General features: G+C 48.6%; 2 protein-coding genes across 2 annotated transcripts; one reads left to right on the top strand and one right to left on the bottom strand.

Moving 5' to 3' along the window:
- The first annotated feature begins 5,425 nt into the window (after positions 1-5,425).
- On the top strand, positions 5,426-10,889 carry LOC138645472 (nmrA-like family domain-containing protein 1). Its single transcript, XM_069734816.1, has 5 exons — positions 5,426-5,547; positions 6,614-6,852; positions 7,114-7,363; positions 10,313-10,503; positions 10,684-10,889. The coding sequence occupies exons 1-5, from the start codon at positions 5,508-5,510 to the stop codon at positions 10,852-10,854; spliced, it is 891 nt and encodes a 296-aa protein (XP_069590917.1). The 5' UTR covers positions 5,426-5,507; the 3' UTR covers positions 10,855-10,889.
- A 4,662-nt stretch (positions 10,890-15,551) lies between these two features.
- Positions 15,552-23,156, bottom strand: LOC138645470 (nmrA-like family domain-containing protein 1). Its single transcript, XM_069734815.1, has 5 exons — positions 23,006-23,156; positions 16,638-16,876; positions 16,193-16,442; positions 15,893-16,083; positions 15,552-15,791 (listed from the first exon to the last, which is right to left on the bottom strand). The coding sequence occupies exons 1-5, from the start codon at positions 23,043-23,045 to the stop codon at positions 15,609-15,611; spliced, it is 903 nt and encodes a 300-aa protein (XP_069590916.1). The 5' UTR covers positions 23,046-23,156; the 3' UTR covers positions 15,552-15,608.
- Positions 23,157-24,178: the final 1,022 nt, after the last annotated feature.

Genomic DNA, 24,178 nt, shown 5'->3' with positions numbered 1-24,178 from the left:
AGGATGGGATTAGATACACGGCTCAGCAGTCAGTATCACACAGGATGGGATTAGATACACAGCTCAGCAGTCAGTATCACACCACCTAGGATTAGATACACGGCTCAGCAGACAGTATCACACAGGAGAGGATTATATACACGGCTCAGCAGACAGTATCACACAGGATAGGATTAGATACACGGCTCAGCAGTCAGTATCACACAGGAGAGGATTAGATACATGGCTCAGCAGACAGTATCACACAGGATGGGATTAGATACACGGCTCAGCAGTCAGTATCACACAGGAGAGGATTAGATACACGGCTCAGCAGACAGTATCACACAGGATGGGATTAGATACACGGCTCAGCAGTCAGTATCACACAGGATGGGATTAGATACACAGCTCAGCAGTCAGTATCACACAGGAGAGGATTAGATACACGGCTCAGCAGTCAGTATCACACCGCCTAGGATTAGATACACGGCTCAGCAGACAGTATCACACAGGAGAGGATTATATACACAGCTCAGCAGTCAGTATCACACAGGAGAGGATTAGATACACGGCTCAGCAAACAGTATCACACAGGAGAGGATTAGATACACGGCTCAGCAGACAGTATCACACAGGAGAGGATTAGATACACGGCTCAGCAGTCAGTATCACACAGGAGAGGATTAGATACACAGCTCAGCGGTCAGTATCACACAGGAGAGGATTAGATACACGGCTCAGCAGTCAGTATCACACAGGAGAGGATTAGATACACAGCTCAGCGGTCAGTATCACACAGGAGAGGATTATATACACGGCTCAGCAGTCAGTATCACACAGGAGAGGATTAGATACACGGCTCAGCAGTCAGTATCACACAGGAGAGGATTAGATACACAGCTCTGCAGACAGTATCACACAGGATAGGATTAGATACACGGCTCAGCAGTCAGTATCACACAGGAGAGGATTAGATACACGGCTCAGCAGTCAGTATCACACAGGAGAGGATTAGATACACGGCTCAGCAGTCAGTATCACACAGGAGAGGATTAGATACACGGCCCAGCAGTCAGTATCACACAGGATAGGATTAGATACACAGCTCTGCAGACAGTATCACACAGGATAGGATTAGATACACGGCTCAGCAGTCAGTATCACACAGGAGAGGATTAGATACACTGCTCTGCAGACAGTATCACACAGGATAGGATTAGATACACGGCTCAGCAGTCAGTATCACACAGGATAGGATTAGATACATGGCTCAGCAGACAGTATCACACAGGAGAGGATTAGATACACGGCTCAGCGGTCAGTATCACACAGGATAGGATTAGATACACGGCTCAGCAGTCAGTATCACACAGGAGAGGATTAGATACACTGCTCTGCAGACAGTATCACACAGGATAGGATTAGATACACAGCTCAGCAGACAGTATCACACAGGATAGGATTAGATACACGGCTCAGCAGTCAGTATCACACAGGAGAGGATTAGATACACTGCTCTGCAGACAGTATCACACAGGAGAGGATTAGATACACGGCTCAGCAGACAGTATCACACAGGATAGGATTAGATACACGGCTCAGCAGTCAGTATCACACAGGAGAGGATTAGATACACGGCTCAGCAGACAGTATCACACAGGAGAGGATTAGATACACGGCTCAGCAGACAGGATCACACAGGAGAGGATTAGATACACGGCTCAGCAGTCAGTATCACACAGGAGAGGATTAGATACACGGCTCAGCAGACAGGATCACACAGGAGAGGATTAGATACACAGCTCAGCAGTCAGTATCACACAGGATAGGATTAGATACACGGCTCAGCAGACGGTATCACACAGGAGAGGATTAGATACACGGCTCAGCAGACAGGATCACACAGGAGAGGATTAGATACACAGCTCAGCAGTCAGTATCACACAGGATAGGATTAGATACACAGCTCAGCAGACAGTATCACAGGAGAGGATTAGATACACAGCTCAGCAGACAGTATCACACAGGAGAGGATTAGATACACGGCTCAGCAGACAGTATCACACAGGATAGGATTAGATACACGGCTCAGCAGTCAGTATCACACAGGATAGGATTAGATACACGGCTCAGCAGACAGTATCACACAGGATAGGATTAGATACACGGCTCAGCAGTCAGTATCACACAGGATAGGATTAGATACACGGCTCAGCAGTCAGTATCACACAGGATAGGATTAGATACACGGCTCAGCAGACAGTATCACACAGCATAGGATTAGATACACGGCTCAGCAGTCAGTATCACACAGGATAGGATTAGATACACGGCTCAGCAGTCAGTATCACACAGGATAGGATTAGATACACGGCTCAGCAGTCAGTATCACACAGGAGAGGATTAGATACACGGCTCAGCAGTCAGTATCACACAGGAGAGGATTAGATACACGGCTCAGCAGTCAGTATCACACAGGAGAGGATTAGATACACGGCTCAGCAGACAGGATCACACAGGAGAGGATTAGATACACAGCTCAGCAGTCAGTATCACACAGGATAGGATTAGATACACAGCTCAGCAGACAGTATCACAGGAGAGGATTAGATACACAGCTCAGCAGACAGTATCACACAGGAGAGGATTAGATACACGGCTCAGCAGACAGTATCACACAGGATAGGATTAGATACACGGCTCAGCAGTCAGTATCACACAGGATAGGATTAGATACACGGCTCAGCAGACAGTATCACACAGGATAGGATTAGATACACGGCTCAGCAGTCAGTATCACACAGGATAGGATTAGATACACGGCTCAGCAGTCAGTATCACACAGGATAGGATTAGATACACGGCTCAGCAGACAGTATCACACAGCATAGGATTAGATACACGGCTCAGCAGTCAGTATCACACAGGATAGGATTAGATACACGGCTCAGCAGTCAGTATCACACAGGATAGGATTAGATACACGGCTCAGCAGTCAGTATCACACAGGAGAGGATTAGATACACGGCTCAGCAGTCAGTATCACACAGGAGAGGATTAGATACACGGCTCAGCAGTCAGTATCACACAGGATAGGATTAGATACACGGCTCAGCAGTCAGTATCACACAGGATAGGATTAGATACACGGCTCAGCAGACAGTATCACACAGGAGAGGATTAGATACACGGCTCAGCAGTCCGTATCACACAGGAGAGGATTAGATACACGGCTCAGCAGTCAGTATCACACAGGATAGGATTAGATACACGGCTCAGCAGTCAGTATCACACAGGATAGGATTAGATACACGGCTCAGCAGACAGTATCACACAGGAGAGGATTAGATACACGGCTCAGCAGTCCGTATCACACAGGAGAGGATTAGATACACGGCTCAGCAGTCAGTATCACACAGGAGAGGATTAGATACACGGCTCAGCAGACAGTATCACACAGGAGAGGATTAGATACACGGCTCAGCAGTCAGTATCACACAGGAGAGGATTAGATACACGGCTCAGCAGTCAGTATCACACAGGAGAGGATTAGATACACGGCTCAGCAGACAGTATCACACAAGATAGGATTAGATACACGGCTCAGCAGACAGTATCACACAGGAGAGGATTAGATACACGGCTCAGCAGTCAGTATCACACAGGAGAGGATTAGATACACAGCTCAGCAGACAGTATCACACAGGATAGGATTAGATACACGGCTCAGCAGACAGTATCACACAGGATAGGATTAGATACACAGCTCAGCAGTCAGTATCACACAGGAGAGGATTAGATACATGGCTCAGCTGTCAGTATCACACAGGAGAGGATTAGATACACGGCTCAGCAGTCAGTATCACACAGGAGAGGATTAGATACATGGCTCAGCAGTCAGTATCACACAGGAGAGGATTAGATACACAGCTCAGCAGTCAGTATCACACAGGAGAGGATTAGATACACAGCTCAGCAGTCAGTATCACACAGGAGAGGATTAGATACATAGTCCGGGGTGTTGGGTGTTTGGTCCCCTCCACTGTCGGTCAGAGGCTGTGACAACCCGTGTAGCAGAGATTTCGGCTGTTGTCGGCTCGGTGGTATAGGGAGCGCGGCTCGGTGGTATAGGGAGCGTGGCTCGGTGGTATAGGGAGCGCGGCTCGGTGGTATAGGGATCGCGGCTCGGTGGTATAGGGAGCGTGACTCGGTGGTATAGGGATCGCGGCTCGGTGGTATAGGGAGGGCGGCTCGGTGGTATAGGGAGCGCGGCTCGGTGGTATAGGGATCGCGGCTCGGTGGTATAGGGAGCGTGGCTCGGTGGTATAGGGAGCGCGGCTCGGTGGTATAGGGAGCGCGGCTCGGTGGTATAGGGATCGCGGCTCGGTGGTATAGGGAGCGCGGCTCGGTGGTATAGGGAGCGCGGCTCGGTGGTATAGGGAGGGCGGCTCGGTGGTATAGGGAGCGCGGCTCGGTGGTATAGGGATCGCGGCTCGGTGGTATAGGGAGGGCGGCTCGGTGGTATAGGGAGCACGGCTCGGTGGTATAGGGAGCGCGGCTCGGTGGTATAGGGATCGCGGCTCGGTGGTATAGGGAGGGCGGCTCGGTGGTATAGGGAGCACGGCTCGGTGGTATAGGGAGCGCGGCTCGGTGGTATAGGGATCGCGGCTCGGTGGTATAGGGAGGGCGGCTCGGTGGTATAGGGAGGGCGGCTCGGTGGTATAGGGAGCGCGGCTCGGTGGTATAGGGATCGCGGCTCGGTGGTATAGGGAGCGCGGCTCGGTGGTATAGGGAGCGCGGCTCGATGGTATAGGGAGGGCGGCTCGGTGGTATAGGGAGCGCGGCTCGGTGGTATAGGGAGCGCGGCTCGGTGGTATAGGGAGCGCGGCTCGGTGGTATAGGGAGCGCGGCTCGGTGGTATAGGGAGCGCGGCTCGGTGGATAGGGAGCGCGGCTCGGTGGTATAGGGAGCGCGGCTCGGTGGTATAGGGAGCGCGGCTCGGTGGTATAGGGAGCGCGGCTCGGTGGTATAGGGAGCGGGGCTCGGTGGTATAGGGAGCGGGGCTCGGTGGTATAGGGAGCGCGGCTCGGTGGTATAAGGAGCGCGGCTCGGTGGTATAGGGAGCGGGGCTCGGTGGTATAGGGAGCGTGGCTCGGTGGTATAGGGAGCGCGGCTCGGTGGTATAGGGAGCGCGGCTCGGTGGTATAGGGAGCGCGGCTCGGTGGTATAGGGAGCGCGGCTCGGTGGTATAGGGAGCGCTGATTGTGCGGGTGAACTGAGGACAATCTGAGGTCGGGTTTTGGAGCTCAGTTTGGGGGTGGAAGGTTATTCGCGGCTCCTCAGTAAATAATGGAGACTTAAGAATCGCGGATCTGGTTGGCTGGACCGCTTACAAAAATGAGCTGCGCCCCTGGGATCTGCCATCACCTGGGCATTGTTTGTCCACTGAGTCACAGCGACCGGCTATAAGAGAGAAGACAGCGGAGGAGAAGGCTTCATATCAACCCATCTGTACTGAGTGCGCCATGGCCGGGAAGAGGTTAGTCGTGGTCTTCGGGGCCACAGGTAAGTCAATAATGAACTACCTGACCACAGAGCGCACTGCAGGCAGAATAATGATAGGACTGTATACAGACTGCTCCAGAGCTCCCTCTAGTGGAGACTGCAGGCAGAACAATGATAGGACTGTATACAGACTGCTCCAGAGCTCCCTCTAGTGGATACTGCAGGCAGAACAATGATAGGACTGTATACAGACAGCTCCAGAGCTCCCTCTAGTGGAGACTGCAGGCAGAGCAATGATAGGACTGTATACAGACAGCTCCAGAGCTCCCTCTAGTGGAGACTGCAGGCAGAACAATGATAGGACTGTATACAGACTGCCCCAGATCTCCCTCTAGTGGAGACCGCAGGCAGAGGCCAGTGAAGGGACTGTATACAGACTGCTACAGAGCTCCCTCTAGTGGAGACCGCAGGCAGAACAATGATAGGACTGTATACAGACTGCCCCAGATCTCCCTCTAGTGGAGACCGCAGGCAGAGGCCAGTGAAGGGACTGTATACAGACTGCTACAGAGCTCCCTCTAGTGGAGACCGCAGGCAGAACAATGATAGGACTGTATACAGACTGCCCCAGATCTCCCTCTAGTGGAGACCGCAGGCAGAGGCCAGTGAAGGGACTGTATACAGACTGCTCCAGAGCTCCCTCTAGTGCAGACCGCAGGCAGAGGCCAGTGAAGGGACTGTATACAGACTGCTCCAGAGCTCCCTCTAGTGCAGACCGCAGGCAGAGGCCAGTGAAGGGACTGTATACAGACTGCTCCAGAGCTCCCTCTAGTGGATACTGCAGGCAGAACAATGATAGGACTGTATACAGACTGCCCCAGAGCTCCCTCTAGTGGTGGATTCAGGATGAGGCCAGTGATAGGACTGTATACAGACCGCTCAAGAGCTCCCTCTAGTGGTTGCTGCAGATGGACAGTATTTTATCATTGGCCTCGTGACTATATACATAGCTTGTATCAGGGACCCCTGCGGTGAGGCTGAAGGTCTTCAGTCACTGCAAATTTCCACCAGGACCATAATATACTTTTAGTTTAGCCTTTCTTGTGTGTTTGTCTTTCTCTCCTAGGAGCTCAGGGCGGATCCGTCGCTGCCGCTCTCCTGGATGATGGCACCTTTGAGGTCAGGGCGGTGACTCGGGACACCAGCAAACCGGCAGCTGTGAAGCTAAAGGAGGCCGGAGCGGAGGTCGTGTCCGCGGATCTGGACGATGAGAAGAGCCTGGAGGCCGCCCTGAGCGGGGCGTATGGGGCGTTCGTGGTCACCAATGCTTTTGAAGGCTCTAAGAAGGACAAAGAAATTATCCAGGTGAGGTAATGAGGACGCCATGGTCTGCAGGAAACCATGGAGCAAACAGAGCAGAGGCGACGCTCCGCAGTGACCCCGTCCGTGGAGCAGATTGTGCTGCCTGCACGCTGTGTCTGTAGTTTATCCTTTTTTTGTCATCATAAGCAGTAAGGGAGGCACCAACGAGGGTAAAAGACCCATTCTGACATTTAGGAGTCTGGAAAAGTCAAATAATTGTATGAAAGAACAAGAACATCCTTCATTGTCTTGTTTGTGAAACAGGGAAAGTTGGTTGCGGATCTGTGTAAACGCCTGAATCTGGAGATTGTAGTCTACAGCGGACTGGAAAACGTGAAGAAGACCACCGGGGGAAAGCTGCACGTGCCTCACTTTGACAGTAAAGGAGAGGTAGAAGAGTATTTCCGAGAAATTGGTTGTCCCATGGCCAGTGTCCGAGTAGCCTTCTACTACGAGAACCTGCTGCACGAGTTCAAACCGCAGAAGAGCGACGACGGGAAGGTGTTCCTTTTAGGTATAAAAATGTACAAGAATATAACTACTATAATACTGCTCCTATGTACAAGAATATAACTACTATAATACTGCCCCTATGTACAAGAATATAACTACTATAATACTGCCCCTATGTACAAGAATATAATTACTATAATACTGCCCCTATGTACAAGAATATAACTACTATAATACTGCCTCTATGTACAAGAATATAACTACTATAATACCGCTCCTATGTACAAGAATATAACTACTATAATACTGCTCCTATGTACAAGAATATAACTACTATAATACAGCTCCTATGTACAAGAATATAACTACTATAATACTACCCCTATGTACAACAATATAACTACTATAATACTGCCCCTATGTACAGGAATATAACTATTATAATACTGCCCCTATGTACAGGAATATAACTACTATAATACTGCTCCTATGTAGAAGAATATAACTACTATAATACTGCCTCTATGTACAAGAATATAACTACTATAATACTGACCCTATATACAAGAATATAACTACTATAATACTGCTCCTATATACAAAAATATAACTACTATAATACTGCTCCTATATACAAGCATATAACTACTATAATACTGCCCCTATGTACAAGAATATAACTACTATAATACTGACCCTATGTACAAGAATATAACTACTATAATACTGCTCCTATGTACAAGAGTATAACTACTATAATACTGCCCCTATATACAAGAATATAACTACTATAATACTGCTCCTATGTACAAGAGTATAACTACTATAATACTGCCCCTATATACAAGAATATAACTACTATAATACTGCCCCTATGTACAAGAGTATAACTACTATAATACCGCTCCTATGTACAAGAATATAACTACTATAATACTACCCCTATGTACAAGAATATAACTACTATAATACTGACCCAATGTACAAGAATATAACTACTATAATACTGCTCCTATGTACAAGAATATAACTACTATAATCCTGCTCCTATGTACAAGAATATAACTACTATAATACTGCTCCTATGTACAAGAATATAACTACTATAATACTGCTCCTATGTACAAGAATATAACTACTATAATACTACCCCTATGTACAAGAATATAACTACTATAATACTGCCCCTATGTACAGGAATATAACTACTATAATACTGCTCCTATGTACAAGAATATAACTACTATAATACTGCCTCTATGTACAAGAATATAACTACTATAATACTGCTCCTATGTACAAGAATATAACTACTATAATACAGCTCCTATGTACAAGAATATAACTACTATAATACTACCCCTATGTACAACAATATAACTACTATAATACTGCCCCTATGTACAGGAATATAACTATTATAATACTGCTCCTATGTACAAGAATATAACTACTATAATACTGCTCTTATGTACAAGAATATAACTACTATAATACTCCCCCTATGTACAAGAATATAACTACTATAATACTGCCCCTATGTACAAGAATATAACTACTATAATACTGCCCCTATGTACAAGAATATATCTACTATAATACTGCCCCTATGTACAAGAATATAACTACTATAATACTGCCCCTATGTACAAGAATATAACTACTATAATACTGCCCCTATGTACAGGAATATAACTATTATAATACTGCTCCTATGTACAAGAATATAACTACTATAATCCTGCTCCTATGTACAAGAATATAAATACTATAATACTGCTCCTATGTACAAGAATATAACTACTATAATCCTGCTCCTATGTACAAGAATATAACTACTATAATACTGCCCCTATGTATAGGAATATAACTATTATAATACTGCTCCTATGTACAAGAATATAACTACTATAATCCTGCTCCTATGTACAAGAATATAACTACTATAATACTGCTCCTATGTACAAGAATATAACTATTATAATACTGCTCCTATGTACAAGAATATAACTACTATAATCCTGCTCCTATGTACAAGAATATAACTACTATAATACTGCTCCTATGTACAAGAATATAACTACTATAATACTGCCCCTATGTACAGGAATATAACTACTATAATACTACTCCTATGTACAAGAATATAACTACTATAATACTGCCTCTATGTACAAGAATATAACTACTATAATACTGCTCCTATGTACAAGAATATAACTACTATAATACTGCCCCTATGTACAGGAATATAACTACTATAATACTGCTCCTATGTACAGGAATATAACTACTATAATACTGCCCCTATGTACAGGAATATAACTACTATAATACTGCTCCTATGTACAAGACAAGACTATAACTACTATAATACTGCCTCTATGTACAAGAATATAACTACTATAATACCGCTCCTATGTACAAGAATATAACTACTATAATACTGCTCCTATGTACAAGAATATAACTACTATAATACAGCTCCTATGTACAAGAATATAACTACTATAATACTACCCCTATGTACAACAATATAACTACTATAATACTGCCCCTATGTACAGGAATATAACTATTATAATACTGCTCCTATGTACAAGAATATAACTACTATAATACTGCTCTTATGTACAAGAATATAACTACTATAATACTCCCCCTATGTACAAGAATATAACTACTATAATACTACCCCTATGTACAGGAATATAACTACTATAATACTGCTCCTATGTACAGGAATATAACTATTATAATACTGCTCCTATGTACAAGAATATAACTACTATAATACTGCCCCTATGTACAAGAATATAACTACTATAATACTGCCCCTATGTACAAGAATATAACTACTATAATACTGCCCCTATGTACAAGAATATAACTACTATAATACTGCCCCTATGTACAAGAATATAACTACTATAATACTGCTCCTATGTACAAGAATATAACCACGATAATACTGCAATCCTGATGAAGTTTGTATTGTGTGTTTTTCTAGGCCTTCCGATGGGTGATGTACCCCTGGATGGGATATCGGTAGAAGATTTGGGTCCAATCGTTGTAGCGATTCTAAAATCTCCAGCCTGCTACAAAGGAAAGGACATCGGGCTGAGCGCAGGGAAGTTATTGGTGGAGGAATATGCTAAGATAATGTCCACAATCTCCAAGAAGATCATCAAGGATGCCAAGGTGAGAGTGAGCACAAGAGAGTGGCGTGTATTCATAGACTGTAGCCTACAAGCAGAGATGGTCCTGCCCAGTATTATGCCACCGACACTAGTAGATGCCATCTCCTTTCCAGCAGTAGACTCCAGTTGAACCCATTACTTCTTTTTCAAATTGGTTTCATTTTTTATTTATCTCCTCTAGATGCTTCCAGAAAAATTCGAGGAGCATGGAGGAGACCACCACATGGGCAACATGTTCAGATTTTACAGGATGAAACCCGACCGAGATGTGGAGCACACCCGCAAACTGCACCCCAAAATTAGGAGTTTCCATCAGTGGATGGAGGAGAAGAAGGAGGCCTTCAAGTGGTAATGTCTGTGGCCCACAATAAAGTCTTCACACCCTGATGGGTTTACTGGTTGAGTTTGTTGTGGTTTTAACCCTTTTTTAGATTCTCATGCCTGTCATTTGTTAGGGCCTTTGTACACATTAGAAACTTGGAAGCCAAATTTACGGCTTTGACCAGATCCTTCTGCACTGATGCGTAAGGGGGTCTTCCGACTCTTTCCTAGGAGGGAATGATTGAACATGGTTTCCTTACCAGTTATGACTTACATATTCTTCCCGAAACAATTGAGAGGCTCCCGGAAATAGATTGTAGATTGTGAGCCTTCGCGGGCAGGGTCCTCTCTCCTCCTGTACCAGTTGTGACTTGTATTGTTCAAGATTATTGTACTTGTTTTTATTATGTATACCCCTCCTCACATGTAAAGCGCCATGGAATAAATGGCGCTATAACAATAAATAATAATAATAAATAGGGCGCACCTAGCAGGGCTCATGTCGTGAGGTGGATTCACTAAGCCGAAGGTCAGGGTGACCATCTGGGTCAAAGATGATGGCACAGCGGCCTGGACTTCCCGGATGACACATGGACTAGTGAAGACCAGGACAATGAAGTAAGCTGGACCACAGACAGGAAGCGGAACAGGACACCAGGAGACCCAGAGCCATGTGTGTAGACAAGCACAGAAACTGAAGATGTGTGATAGACCAAAAATCACAGCTGTTACGAGGCCACTATTAGTGGTCACCTGGTAGCTCTAAAAAGGTGGTCAATCATGGACACGCTGTGCGCTACCTACTCTATCAGGTTTCAGAGGACCTCGCAGGAATGTGGTCTACCACCAGGTCATTGGGCTAAGTCCTCGGAGTTCCAACTGACTGGTGGTACAGGTTGGCAGGAAACATGGTAAGGAATAACTAAACACAAAGCTTACTAAATACTCCCGACACATGAGTGTCTACGTCAGCATTAATAGGCCTTGGGTAATTACATCGTTGTGGTTTTCCAGGCAACTAGTGAAACCCAAGGTGGAGTACAGCAAAGGGCAGCTGTCATAAAGGAAGGGAGCGGAGCGCTGCCCTAGAGCCAATGACAAAACCTCCCCATCTCCAGGTAGAGATGGCAAATGCTCCAAGCGCTGCTGAACTTCTCTAGAAAGCTGAGCTCCGGTTAGTTTTCTAGCCTGATGTTGAGGATCTCCACCGTGGACCTTCAGGACATTGGTAACGGGTTGTGGAGGGGGCATGTTATTGGCACAGAGGAGATGTTTCCCGGAAAAGGGGGCTTGACCATGAAACCTATGCAATTGAGAAACATTGATTCCTGTCCTTTAAAGTTGTGAATATATGGTTTTACATTTTAGGGTGAAACATAATTATGGAGTCTGCCAGCACTTAAAATTGTGTGTCCGAGAAACTCCCCCAAATCTGGACCCACCCGAAAAGACTGAGCCATCACCTCCATAAACAGGAACGTGCAAATTGACCGAGTGTTCCAGTGTTTTCTATCAGATAGTCACTGTCAAAACTCCTCTATCCCCTCTCCCCTCTTGATGCTTTTGTACCCTCCTAACTCCTGTCCCCCAGGACTCCACTGTGCTCTCCCAAATTCCTTTGTTCTCCTGAGACCCCTCTGTCCCTCCAGACTCCTTTCCAAAACTTCACTGTCCTCCCCATACTCATCTGTCCTCTCCAGACTGCTTTCCGTTCCAGACCCCTTTGTCTTCTCAAGAAGACACCTCTGTCCTCTTCAGAGTCCATCCCTCTCCAGAAGACCCCTCTGTTTCATCTAAAAGATTCCTATATGCCCTCTAGACCCCCTCTGTTCCCCTCCAGTCATTTGTCCCCTTCAAGACTCAACAGACTCCTCTGTCCTCTCTAGAAGATTACTATATCCCCTCCAGACACCTCTGTTCATCCCCAGACTCCTCTGTCCCCTCCAGACTCCTCTGTTCCCCTCCAGACTCTTCTGTCATCTCTAGTAGATTCCTATGTCCCCTGCAAACACCTCTGTTCCTCCCCAGTCTCCTCTGTCCCCTTCAAACTCCTCTGTTTCCACCCAGACTCCTCTGTTCCCCTCGACTCCTCTGTTCCCACCAAGACTCCTCTGTTCCCCTCCAGACTCCTCTGTCCTCTCTAGAAGATTCCTATATCCCCTCCAGACTCTTCTGTTCCTCCCCAGTCTCCTCTGTTCCCACCAGACTCCTCTGTTCCCCTCCAGACTCCTGTCCTCTCTAGAAGATTCCTGTCTCATCCAGACTCCTCTGTTCCCCTCCAGACTCCTCTTTTCCTCCGCAGACTCCTCTGTTCCCCTCCAGACTAGTCTGTTCCCCTCCAGACTCCTCTGCCCCCCCCCCCCAAAACTCATCTGTTCCCCTCCAGACTGGTCTGTTCCCCTCCAGACTCCTCTGCCCCCCCCCTTCCAAACTCATCTGTTCCCCCCAGACTCCTCTGTTCCCCTCTAGACTCCTGTGTCCCCCTCCAGACCCATCTGGAAGATTCCTATATCCCCTCCAGACTCCTCTGTTCCCCTCCAGTCTCCTCCAGACTCCTCTGTTCCCCTCTAGACTCCTCTGTTCCCCCAGACTCCTTTGTTCCCCCCAGACTCCTCTGTCCCCCCCCCCGACTCCTTTGTTCCCCTCCATACCATCTGTTCCCCCCCAGTCCCCTCTGTTCCCCTCCAGACTTGTATGTTCCCCTCCAAACTCCTGTTCCCCTCCAGACTCCTCCGTTCCCCCCAAACTCCTCTGTTCCCCCAGACTCCTCTGTCCTCTCTAGAAGATTCCTATATCCCCTCCAGACTCCTCTGTTCCCCCCAGACCCCTCTGTTCCCCACCAGACTCCTCTGTTCCCCTCCAGAACCCTCTGTTCCCCTCCAGATGACTCCTACATCCCCTCCAGACTCCTCTGTTCCCCTCCAGACTCCTCTGTTCCCCCCGACTCCTTTGTTCACCTCAGACTCCTCTGTTCCACCCCCCAGACCCCTTTGTTCCCCTCCAGACCATCTGTCCCCCCCCCCCAGACTCCTCCAGACTCCTCTGTTCCCCTCCAGACTGGTCTGTTCCCCTCCAAACTTCTCTGTTCCCCTCCAGACTCCTCCGTTCCCCCCAAACTCCTCTGCTCCCCCCAGACTCCTCTGTTCCCGTCCAGATGACTCCTACATCCTCTCCAGACTCCTCTGTTCCCCTCCAGACCCCTCTGTCCTCTCTGGAAGATTCCTATATCCCCTCCAGACTCCTTTGTTTCCCCCCAGTCTCCTCTGTTCCCCTCCAGACTCCTGTTCCCCTCCAGACTCCTCCGTTCCCCCCAAACTCCTCTGTTCCCCCAGACTCCTTTGTCCTCTCTAGAAGATTCCTATATCCCCTCCAGACTCCTCTGTTCCCCCCAGACCCCTCTGTTCCCCACCAGACTCCTCTGTTCCCCTCCAGAACCCTCTGTTCCCCTCCAGATGACTCCTACATCCCCTCCAGACTCCTCTGTTCCCCTCCAGACTCCTCTGTTCCCCCCGACTCCTTTGTTCACCTCAGACTCCTCTGTTCCACCCCCCAGACCCCTTTGTTCCCCTCCAGACCATCTGTCCCCCCCCCCCCAGACTCCTCCAGACTCCTCTGTTCCCCTCCAGACTGGTCTGTTCCCCTCCAAACTTCTCTGTTCCCCTCCAGACTCCTCCGTTCCCCCCAAACTCCTCTGCTCCCCCCAGACTCCTCTGTTCCCGTCCAGATGACTCCTACATCCTCTCCAGACTCCTCTGTTCCCCTCCAGACCCCTCTGTCCTCTCTGGAAGATTCCTATATCCCCTCCAGACTCCTTTGTTTCCCCCCAGTCTCCTCTGTTCCCCTCCAGACTCCTCTGTTCCCCTCCAGACTCCTCTGTTTTCCGCAGACTCATCTGTTCCCCCCCAGACTCCTCTGTTCCCCTCCAGATGACTCCTACATCCCCTCCAGACTCCTCTGTTCCCCTCCAGACTCCTCTGTTCCCCCCGACTCCTTTGTTCACCTCAGACTCCTCTATTCCACCCCCCAGACCCCTTTGTTCCCCTCCAGACCATCTGTCCCCCCCCAGACTCCTCCAGACTCCTCTGTTCCCCTCCAGACTGGTCTGTTCCCCTCCAGACTCCTCCGTTCCCCCCAAACTCCTCTGCTCCCCCCAGAGTCCTCTGTTCCCGTCCAGATGACTCCTACATCCTCTCCAGACTCCTCTGTTCCCCTCCAGACCCCTCTGTCCTCTCTGGATGATTCCTATATCCCCTCCAGACTCCTTTGTTTCCCCCCAGTCTCCTCTGTTCCCCTCCAGACTCCTCTGTTCCCCTCCAGACTCCTCTGTTCTCCGCAGACTAATCTGTTCCCCCCCAGACCCCTCCAGACTCCTCTGTTCCCCTCCAGATGGCTCCTACATCCCCTCCAGTAGATGCTTATTTCCAGGGAGAACCAAAGGAAAGGATCAGCCGCTGACATTCATCTGTCCAGATTCTTCTCTCTCCCAAAATCATCCGGAGACTTCCGGACACATTAGACTGGTGGCGGATCTCCTCGATATTGGGGGCTTTTGCTGACTGGGGGCTTATACTGTCCTGTGTGCCGGGCATTAGTGCTCCAGGTGAGCCTCACATGCCATGCAGCAGCGCCCGGCACACACCGGTCAGATGTCCAGGTCCGACCCTCCTTGCGTGAGGATTAGCAGGTTGGGTGACTTCTGCCGGTGGGAGACAGTAAAGAATTCACAAGGATTTTTTTAATAACGTTTTAATTGCAAAAAAAAACCCACATTCCTATCTCCCCCCTTCACAAGGCTTTGTTGAAGGCCTCCTTCTTCTCCTCCAACCACGGCTGGAATCTCTTGGTGTCTGGGTTCAGTTTATGGGTGAGCGCCACGTTCCTGTCAGGGTTCATCAGGTAAAACTTGAACATGTTGGCCATTTCCTGAGCCCCTGGGAAGGGCAGCTTTTCGTAAACCTCAGGGGGGATCTGTGAGAAAAATAAAAAGGGACAAAATAATATTAAGGAACCTTTCCTAAAGTCTTGAGGAGTCTTCTGCCTTGTTACAGGTTTTCACCACCGTCCCAGACCTTGGCGTCTTTGATGGTCTTGCCGGAGACCTTGGACATGATCTGGGCGTATTGCGCCACCGTCAGTTTTTCGGCACTCAGTCCGATGTCCTTCCCTATATAGTCCTTGGGACTTTTCAAGATGCTGACAACTGCTGGGCCCAGATCCGACACAGAGATCCCATCCATGCCGACGTCACACATGGGAATAACTGTAAAAAATAAATAAATAAAAACCCACAAAACAAAATTACGAGGAACCTTGGAGGTAAAAATCAGCCAATGACAAGAAGGCTGAGCTCTGATTGGCTGAAGTCTCACCCAGGTCGTAGCTGGTGCCGTCCTTAGATTTTTGGGGTTTGCAGTCAGATAAAAAGTTCTCGAAGTAGAAGGCGAGTCTGACGCTGGTCATGGAGCAGGAGATCGTTCGGAAATACTCCTCCACTTCTCCTTTACCGTCAAAATGCAGCACGTCCAGCTTCCCTCCCGTCAACTTGTTGACGTTCTCCAGTCCGCTGTAGACCACGTGCTGCAGGCCCAGGCGTTTGCACAAGTCTGCGATGACTTTACCCTGGAATACAAGAATATAACTCAACCTTCCCACCACGGGCCAGTACCAAAAGTACAACACGCGGTATCACCGATCCCTGCCCTCCATAGTGCACAAATTACACGCAATCCCCTGTTTGCCCCTTGTGGTCACTGTCGGTATTGCATTTTTAAACATTTTTTTCACACTTTTTCTACTTCTGACTACTGATCTTACCTGTTTGACCTCCTTTTCCTTACTAAAGTGATCCCAGAAGTTGGTGACCACGAACGCCCCATACGCCCCGCTCAGTGCGGCCTCTAGACTTTTCTCATTTTCCAGATCCGCGGAAACGACCTCCGCTCCGGCCTCCTTTAGCTTCACAGCCGCCGGCTTGCTGGTGTCACGAGTTACTGCCCTGACCGCAAAGTTGTGGTCCTTTAAGAGGGCACTGGCGACCGAACCCCCCTGAGCCCCTGAAAAAAAACAAACACAAATTTACGGCATGTAGGACTAAATAATAGCGTTTTCTAGCTGATATTGGGTCCTGGCCGTTAGACCACGTTTCTTGTGTCAGCACGGGATCAGATCTGTGTGTGGAGGGGGCTGGCTGGTGGCTCATTTTAATAGCTAAGCCAGCCCCCTTAATATATTGACTGGGGACTGGCTTAACTATTAAAGTGGGCCGCCAGCCAGCCCCCTCGACACACAGATCTAGTCACAATTCAAGCTGCCAAAACTAGGATGGATCAACTGCTAGAGGATCAGGGTATCCTATAATAATTTTTAGGGGCCTGTAAAACCCCTTTAAGAACTTTTTTATTCTCCTTGTGAACTCTGACTAGCCAAGCGCGGCCCTCGCTCTCCCTGACTCTGCTTCAGATTCCATCTTTGTGAATGTTTCACTCGTTTTAACCTTGAGTAAGTTGGTTTTCCCTCACCTCGCTCCACCGGTCAGCAACTGGTCTGCAGATACGTCCTGGAAGTCCTGTCGCTTGCCATAAGCATGTAATGTTTATATCTGATGTAAATGCCGCTGTTCTCCTGAATCCACCAATGTTTTTCTTTTGCTCCTGAACCTCTCCGTTCCTGAGATATGACCCCGATCTTCCCTGCAAGTAAATCTAGTCTTTTCAGCCAAGTGGGCATGGTCTTCAGTGAGACCACACCTTCTTGTATAACACGACAATATTTATATACAGGGACAAGAGGGGCCATATCTCAGGAATGAAGACTCAGGAGGAAAAGAAAAATATCGGCGGATTCAGGAGAACAGCGGCATTTACACCGGGTAGAAACATTACATGCTTATGGCAAGCGACAGGTAGATGTTCGGTTGGATTGGCAACTGACAACTCTTCATATAACATAGTATATAGGAGCCTAAAAAGTGAAACACCAGCATAAGTGACCGATCTCGCAGGCCAACACTAACCACAATGTATACAAGTGCCCCCAATCATCATTGACCCCACTAAATATACGGACCAGTAGAACCAGTTCGTTTTACAATAGGGAAGGTGATCCCAGCGACGCTTGTCTTCAGAAATCCTTGTCATGGCCCTGGGCAAAAATTACAGAACGCTCTGCCCATCCCTGCACCGAGCGTCTGATACTGGCAGAGGCACAACTATAGGAGGTGGCAGCCGCCCCCAGGCCCTGGGAAGGAGGGCGCAGTATTCTAGATGATGGTCCCAAATCTTGCCTTGTGCTCCTGAAGCTCCAGGCGCTTTTATGGGTAATGGGTCAGCGTCACTGATCTCCAAGATGTAAGATGATGAGGGATCATCCTGAGAGGTGCAAGATGGTCAGTGGTCGCCCGGCGGGATATAAGACAGTCACTGATCGCCCTGCGGGATATAAGATGGTCACTGATCGCCCTGCGGGATATAAGATGTCACTGATCGCCCTGCGGGATATAAGATGTCACTGATCGCCCTGCGGGATATAAGATGGTGACTGATCGCCCTGCGGGATATAAGATGGTGACTGATCGCCCTGCGGGATATAAGATGTCACTGATCGCCCTGCGGGATATAAGATGTCACTGATCGCCCTGCGGGATATAAGATGTCACTGATCGCCCGGCGGGATATAAGATGTCACTGATCACCCTGCGGGATATAAGATGATCACTGATCGCCCTGCGGGATATAAGATGTCACTGATCGCCCTGCGGGATATAAGATGTCACTGATCACCCGGCGGGATATAAGATGTCACTGATCGCCCTGCGGGATATAAGATGTCACTGATCGCCCTGCGGGATATAAGATGTCACTGATCGCCAGACGGGATATAAGATGATCACTGATCGCCCGGCGGGATATAAGATGATCACTGATCGCCCTGCGGGATATAAGATGTCACTGATCGCCCTGCGGGATATAAGATGGTGACTGATCGCCCTGCGGGATATAAGATGGTGACTGATCGCCCTGCGGGATATAAGATGGTGACTGATCGCCCTGCGGGATATAAGATATCACTGATCGCCCTGCGGGATATAAGATGTCACTGATCGCCCTGCGGGATATAAGATGGTGACTGATCGCCCTGCGGGATATAAGATGGTGACTGATCGCCCTGCGGGATATAAGATGTCACTGATCGCCCTGCGGGATATAAGATGTCACTTATCGCCCGGCGGGATATAAGATGTCACTGATCGCCCTGCGGGATATAAGATGTCACTGATCGCCCTGCGGGATATAAGATATCACTGATCGCCCTGCGGGATATAAGATGGTCACTGATCGCCCTGCGGGATATAAGATGTCACTGATCGCCCTGCGGGATATAAGATGTCACTGATCGCCCTGCGGGATATAAGATGATCACTGATCGCCCTGCGGGATATAAGATGTCACTGATCGCCCTGCGGGATATAAGATGGTGACTGATCGCCCTGCGGGATATAAGATGGTGACTGATCGCCCTGCGGGATATAAGATGGTGACTGATCGCCCTGCGGGATATAAGATGGTGACTGATCGCCCTGCGGGATATAAGATGGTGACTGATCGCCCTGCGGGATATAAGATGTCACTGATCGCCCTGCGGGATATAAGATGGTGACTGATCGCCCTGCGGGATATAAGATGTCACTGATCACCCGGCGGGATATAAGATGTCACTGATCGCCCGGCGGGATATAAGATGGTGACTGATCGCCCTGCGGGATATAAGATGTCACTGATCGCCCTGCGGGATATAAGATGGTGACTGATCGCCCTGCGGGATATAAGATGTCACTGATCGCCCTGTGGGATATAAGATGTCACTGATCGCCCTGCGGGATATAAGATTATCACTGATCGCCCTGCGGGATATAAGATGTCACTGATCGCCCTGCGGGATATAAGATTATCACTGATCGCCCTGCGGGATCCCGGATATAAGACGGTCACTGATCGCCCTGCGGGATATAAGATATCACTGATCGCCCTGCGGGATATAAGATGTCACTGATCGCCCTGCGGGATATAAGATGTCACTGATCGCCCTGCGGGATATAAGATGTCACTGATCGCCCTGCGGGATATAAGATATCACTGATCGCCCTGGGGGATATAAGATGATCACTGATCGCCCTGCGGGATATAAGATGTCACTGATCGCCCTGCGGGATATAAGATGATCACTGATCGCCCTGCGGGATATAAGATTATCACTGATCACCCTGCGGGATATAAGATGGTCACTGATCGCCCTGCGGGATATAAGATGTCACTGATCGCCCTGCGGGATATAAGATGTCACTGATCGCCCTTCAGGATATAAGATGTCACTGATCGCCCTGCAGGATATAAGATGTCACTGATCGCCCTGCAGGATATAAGATGATCACTAATCGCCCGGTGGGATATAAGATGTCACTGATCACCCGGTGGGATATAAGATGTCACTGATCACCCGGTGGGATATAAGATGTCACTGATCACCCGGCGGGATATAAGATGGTCACTGATCGCCCTGCGGGATATAAGATGTCACTGATGATACAAAACTATGTAAAGCAGTTAATACAAGAGAAGATAGTATTCTGCTACAGATGGATCTGGATAAGTTGGAAACTTGGGCTGAAAGGTGGCAGATGAGGTTTAACAATGATAAATGTAAGGTTATACACATGGGAAGAGGGAATCAATATCACCATTACACACTGAACGGGAAACCACTGGGTAAATCTGACAGGGAGAAGGACTTGGGGATCCTAGTTAATGATAAACTTACCTGGAGCAGCCAGTGCCAGGCAGCAGCTGCCAAGGCAAACAGGATCATGGGGTGCATTAAAAGAGGTCTGGATACACATGATGAGAGCATTATACTGCCTCTGTACAAATCCCTAGTTAGACCGCACATGGAGTACTGTGTCCAGTTTTGGGCACCGGTGCTCAGGAAGGATATAATGGAACTAGAGAGAGTACAAAGGAGGGCAACAAAATTAATAAAGGGGATGGGAGAACTACAATACCCAGATAGATTAGCGAAATTAGGATTATTTAGTCTAGAAAAAAGACGACTGAGGGGCGATCTAATAACCATGTATAAGTATATAAGGGGACAATACAAATATCTCGCTGAGGATCTGTTTATACCAAGGAAGGTGACGGGCACAAGGGGGCATTCTTTGCGTCTGGAGGAGAGAAGGTTTTTCCACCAACATAGAAGAGGATTCTTTACTGTTAGGGCAGTGAGAATCTGGAATTGCTTGCCTGAGGAGGTGGTGATGGCGAACTCAGTCGAGGGGTTCAAGAGAGGCCTGGATGTCTTCCTGGAGCAGAACAATATTGTATCATACAATTATTAAGTTCTGTAGAAGGACGTAGATCTGGGGATTTATTATGATGGAATATAGGCTGAACTGGATGGACAAATGTCTTTTTTCGGCCTTACTAACTATGTTACTATGTTACTATGTTACTATGATCGCCCTGCAGGATATAAGATGTCACTGATCACCCGGTGGGATATAAGATGTCACTGATCACCCGGCGGGATATAAGATGTCACTGATCGCCCTGCGGGATATAAGATGTCACTGATCGCCCGGCGGGATATAAGATGGTCACTGATCGCCCTGCGGGATATAAGATGTCACTGATCGTCCTGCGGGATATAAGATGTCACTGATCGTCCTGCGGGATATAAGATGTCACTGATCCCCCGGTGGGATATAAGATGTCACTGATCGCCCTGCGGGATATAAGATGTCACTGATCCCCCGGTGGGATATAAGATGTCACTGATCGCCCTGCGGGATATAAGATGGTCACTGATCGCCCTGCGGGATATAAGATGTCACTGATCCCCCGGTGGGATATAAGATGTCACTGATCGCCCTGCGGGATATAAGATGTCACTGATCGTCCTGCGGGATATAAGATGTCACTGATCCCCCGGTGGGATATAAGATGTCACTGATCGCCCTGCGGGATATAAGATGGTCACTGATCGCCCTGCGGGATATAAGATGTCACTGATCGCCCTGCGGGATATAAGATGTCACTTATCGCCCTGTGGGATATAAGATGTCACTTATCGCCCTGTGGGATATAAGATGTCACTGATCGCCCTGCAGGATATAAGATGTCACTGATCGCCCGGCGGGATATAAGATGGTCACTGATCGCCCTGCGGGATATAAGATGTCACTGATCGCCCTGCGGGATATAAGATGTCACTGATCGCCCTGCGGGATATAAGATGGTCACTGATCGCCCTGCGGGATATAAGATGTCACTTATCGCCCTGTGGGATATAAGATGTCACTTATCGCCCTGTGGGATATAAGATGTCACTGATCGCCCTGCAGGATATAAGATGTCACTGATCGCCCTGCGGGATATAAGATGGTCACTGATCGCCCTGCGGGATATAAGATGTCACTGATCGCCCGGTGGGATATAAGATGTCACTGATCGCCCTGCGGGATATAAGATGTCACTGATCGCCCTGCGGGATATAAGATGTCACTGATCGCCCTGCGGGATATAAGATGTCACTGATCGTCCTGCGGGATATAAGATGTCACTGATCGCCCGGTGGGATATAAGATGTCACTGATCGCCCTGCGGGATATAAGATGTCACTGATCGCCCTGCGGGATATAAGATGTCACTGATCGCCCTGCGGGATATAAGATGTCACTGATCACCCTGCGGGATATAAGATGTCACTGATCGCCCTGCGGGATATTCATGTGTTTATATCCACAAATCTCGCTAAGAATTTCCAATGTAAACTTGCTGTAGATCTGGTTTCCTGCAGCATTAACCCTTGAAGATGCAGCTCCCTATAAGTGAGGTAGAGGTAGCGCTAAAGCATTCGAGACCCCGCTGCAGCTTTTGCATCTCCTTACTAATGTCCACACCCGGACACGCAGCTCGGGGTAAAGGTTTATCCGGACCCCAATGTCATTGATAGTAATGCTGCCCTGTGACACCAGGGCCCAGGTGCAACTGCAACTTCTGCATCCCCTGTAAACCGCACAGCGCGGCGCAGCGTCTGCACAGGTCCTTATTCTTTGGCCTAGGGTTCATTTACAGGCACAGAGGTCCCTGAGGGATAGCGGCCCCCGCGGCCCCATGACCTGCACTCACCTGTGGCCCCGAACACTGTGATAATCTTCCTGGCAGCCATGAGGATCCGTGCAGCTCCCCAGTCAGCAGTGGTGTGTACACTACAGGGAGCTGCTCCTTATACTGCAGCCAGCCCCAGTGACTCAGCACAGTGCCCAGGGGGCAGGTGTATGGGAAGAAGGGATCGGCTGTGTTTGGATAAGATTCTGGGCGCGCCCGCTAATTGTTAATAACGCAGAGCCAATGCCCACCTGGAGAATAAAGGCGACATAACTCCCAAAAGCTGAACATTAGCCCTGTGCCCTGTGCCAGACACCGGGCCCAGAGAAATGGATCAGCATGGATCGGAATATGCCCCACACTGTCCTCCTGAATAGAATATGCCCCACACTGTGCCCCCTGAATAGAATATGCCCCACACTGTGCCCCCTGAGTAGAATATGCCCCACACTGTGCCCCTGAATAGAATATGCCCCACACTGTGCCCCTGAATAGAATATGCCCCACACTGTGCCCCCTGAATAGAATATGCCCCACACTGTGCCCCCTGAATAGAATATGCCCCACATTGTGCCCCCTGAATAGAATATGCCCCACATTGTGCCCCCTGAATAGAATATGCCCCACATTGTGCCCCCTGAATAGAATATGCCCCACACTGTCCCCCTGAATAGAATATGCCCCACACTGTCCCCCTGAATAGAATATGCCCCACACTGTGCCCCCTGAACAGAGTATGCCCCACACTGTGCCCCCTGAATAGAATATGCCCCACACTGTGCCCCCTGAATAGAATATGCCTCACACTGTGCCCTTTGAATAGAATATGCCCCACACTGTGCCCCCTGAATAGAATATGCCCCACACTGTGCCCCCTGAATAGAATATGCCCCACACTGTGCCCCCTGAATAGAATATGCCCCACACTGTGCCCCTGAATAGAATATGCCCCACACTGTGCTCCTGAATAGAATATGCCCCACACTGTGCCCCTGAATAGAATATGCCCCACACTGTGCCCCTGAATAGAATATGCCCCACACTGTGCCCCTGAATAGAATATGCCCCACACTGTACCCCCTGAATAGAATATGCCCCACACTGTCCCACTGAATAGAATATGCCCCACACTGTGCCCCTGAACAGAATATGCCCCACACTGTGCCTCCCGAATAGAATATGCCCCACACTGTG

This window comes from Ranitomeya imitator, chromosome 7 (assembly GCF_032444005.1).
Source record: "Ranitomeya imitator isolate aRanImi1 chromosome 7, aRanImi1.pri, whole genome shotgun sequence".
In the NCBI taxonomy this organism is placed as follows: domain Eukaryota; kingdom Metazoa; phylum Chordata; class Amphibia; order Anura; family Dendrobatidae; genus Ranitomeya; species Ranitomeya imitator.
The sequence above is the reverse complement of the archived record's forward strand: the minus strand, read 5'-3'. Positions and strand labels throughout refer to the sequence as shown.

Excerpts from the sequence above, each read along its gene's own strand:
- LOC138645470 (XM_069734815.1), bottom strand. The coding sequence starts at position 23,045 with ATGGCTGCCAGGAAGATTATCACAGTGTTCGGGGCCACAG. Across the intron at positions 16,443-16,637 it reads AGGAAAAGGAGGTCAAACAG|GGTAAAGTCATCGCAGACTT; the intron begins GTAAGATCAGTA and ends CTTGTATTCCAG. Across the intron at positions 15,792-15,892 it reads AGACCATCAAAGACGCCAAG|ATCCCCCCTGAGGTTTACGA; the intron begins GTCTGGGACGGT and ends TTTTTCTCACAG.
- LOC138645472 (XM_069734816.1), top strand. The coding sequence starts at position 5,508 with ATGGCCGGGAAGAGGTTAGTCGTGGTCTTCGGGGCCACAG. Across the intron at positions 5,548-6,613 it reads CGTGGTCTTCGGGGCCACAG|GAGCTCAGGGCGGATCCGTC; the intron begins GTAAGTCAATAA and ends TTTCTCTCCTAG. Across the intron at positions 7,364-10,312 it reads CGGGAAGGTGTTCCTTTTAG|GCCTTCCGATGGGTGATGTA; the intron begins GTATAAAAATGT and ends GTGTTTTTCTAG.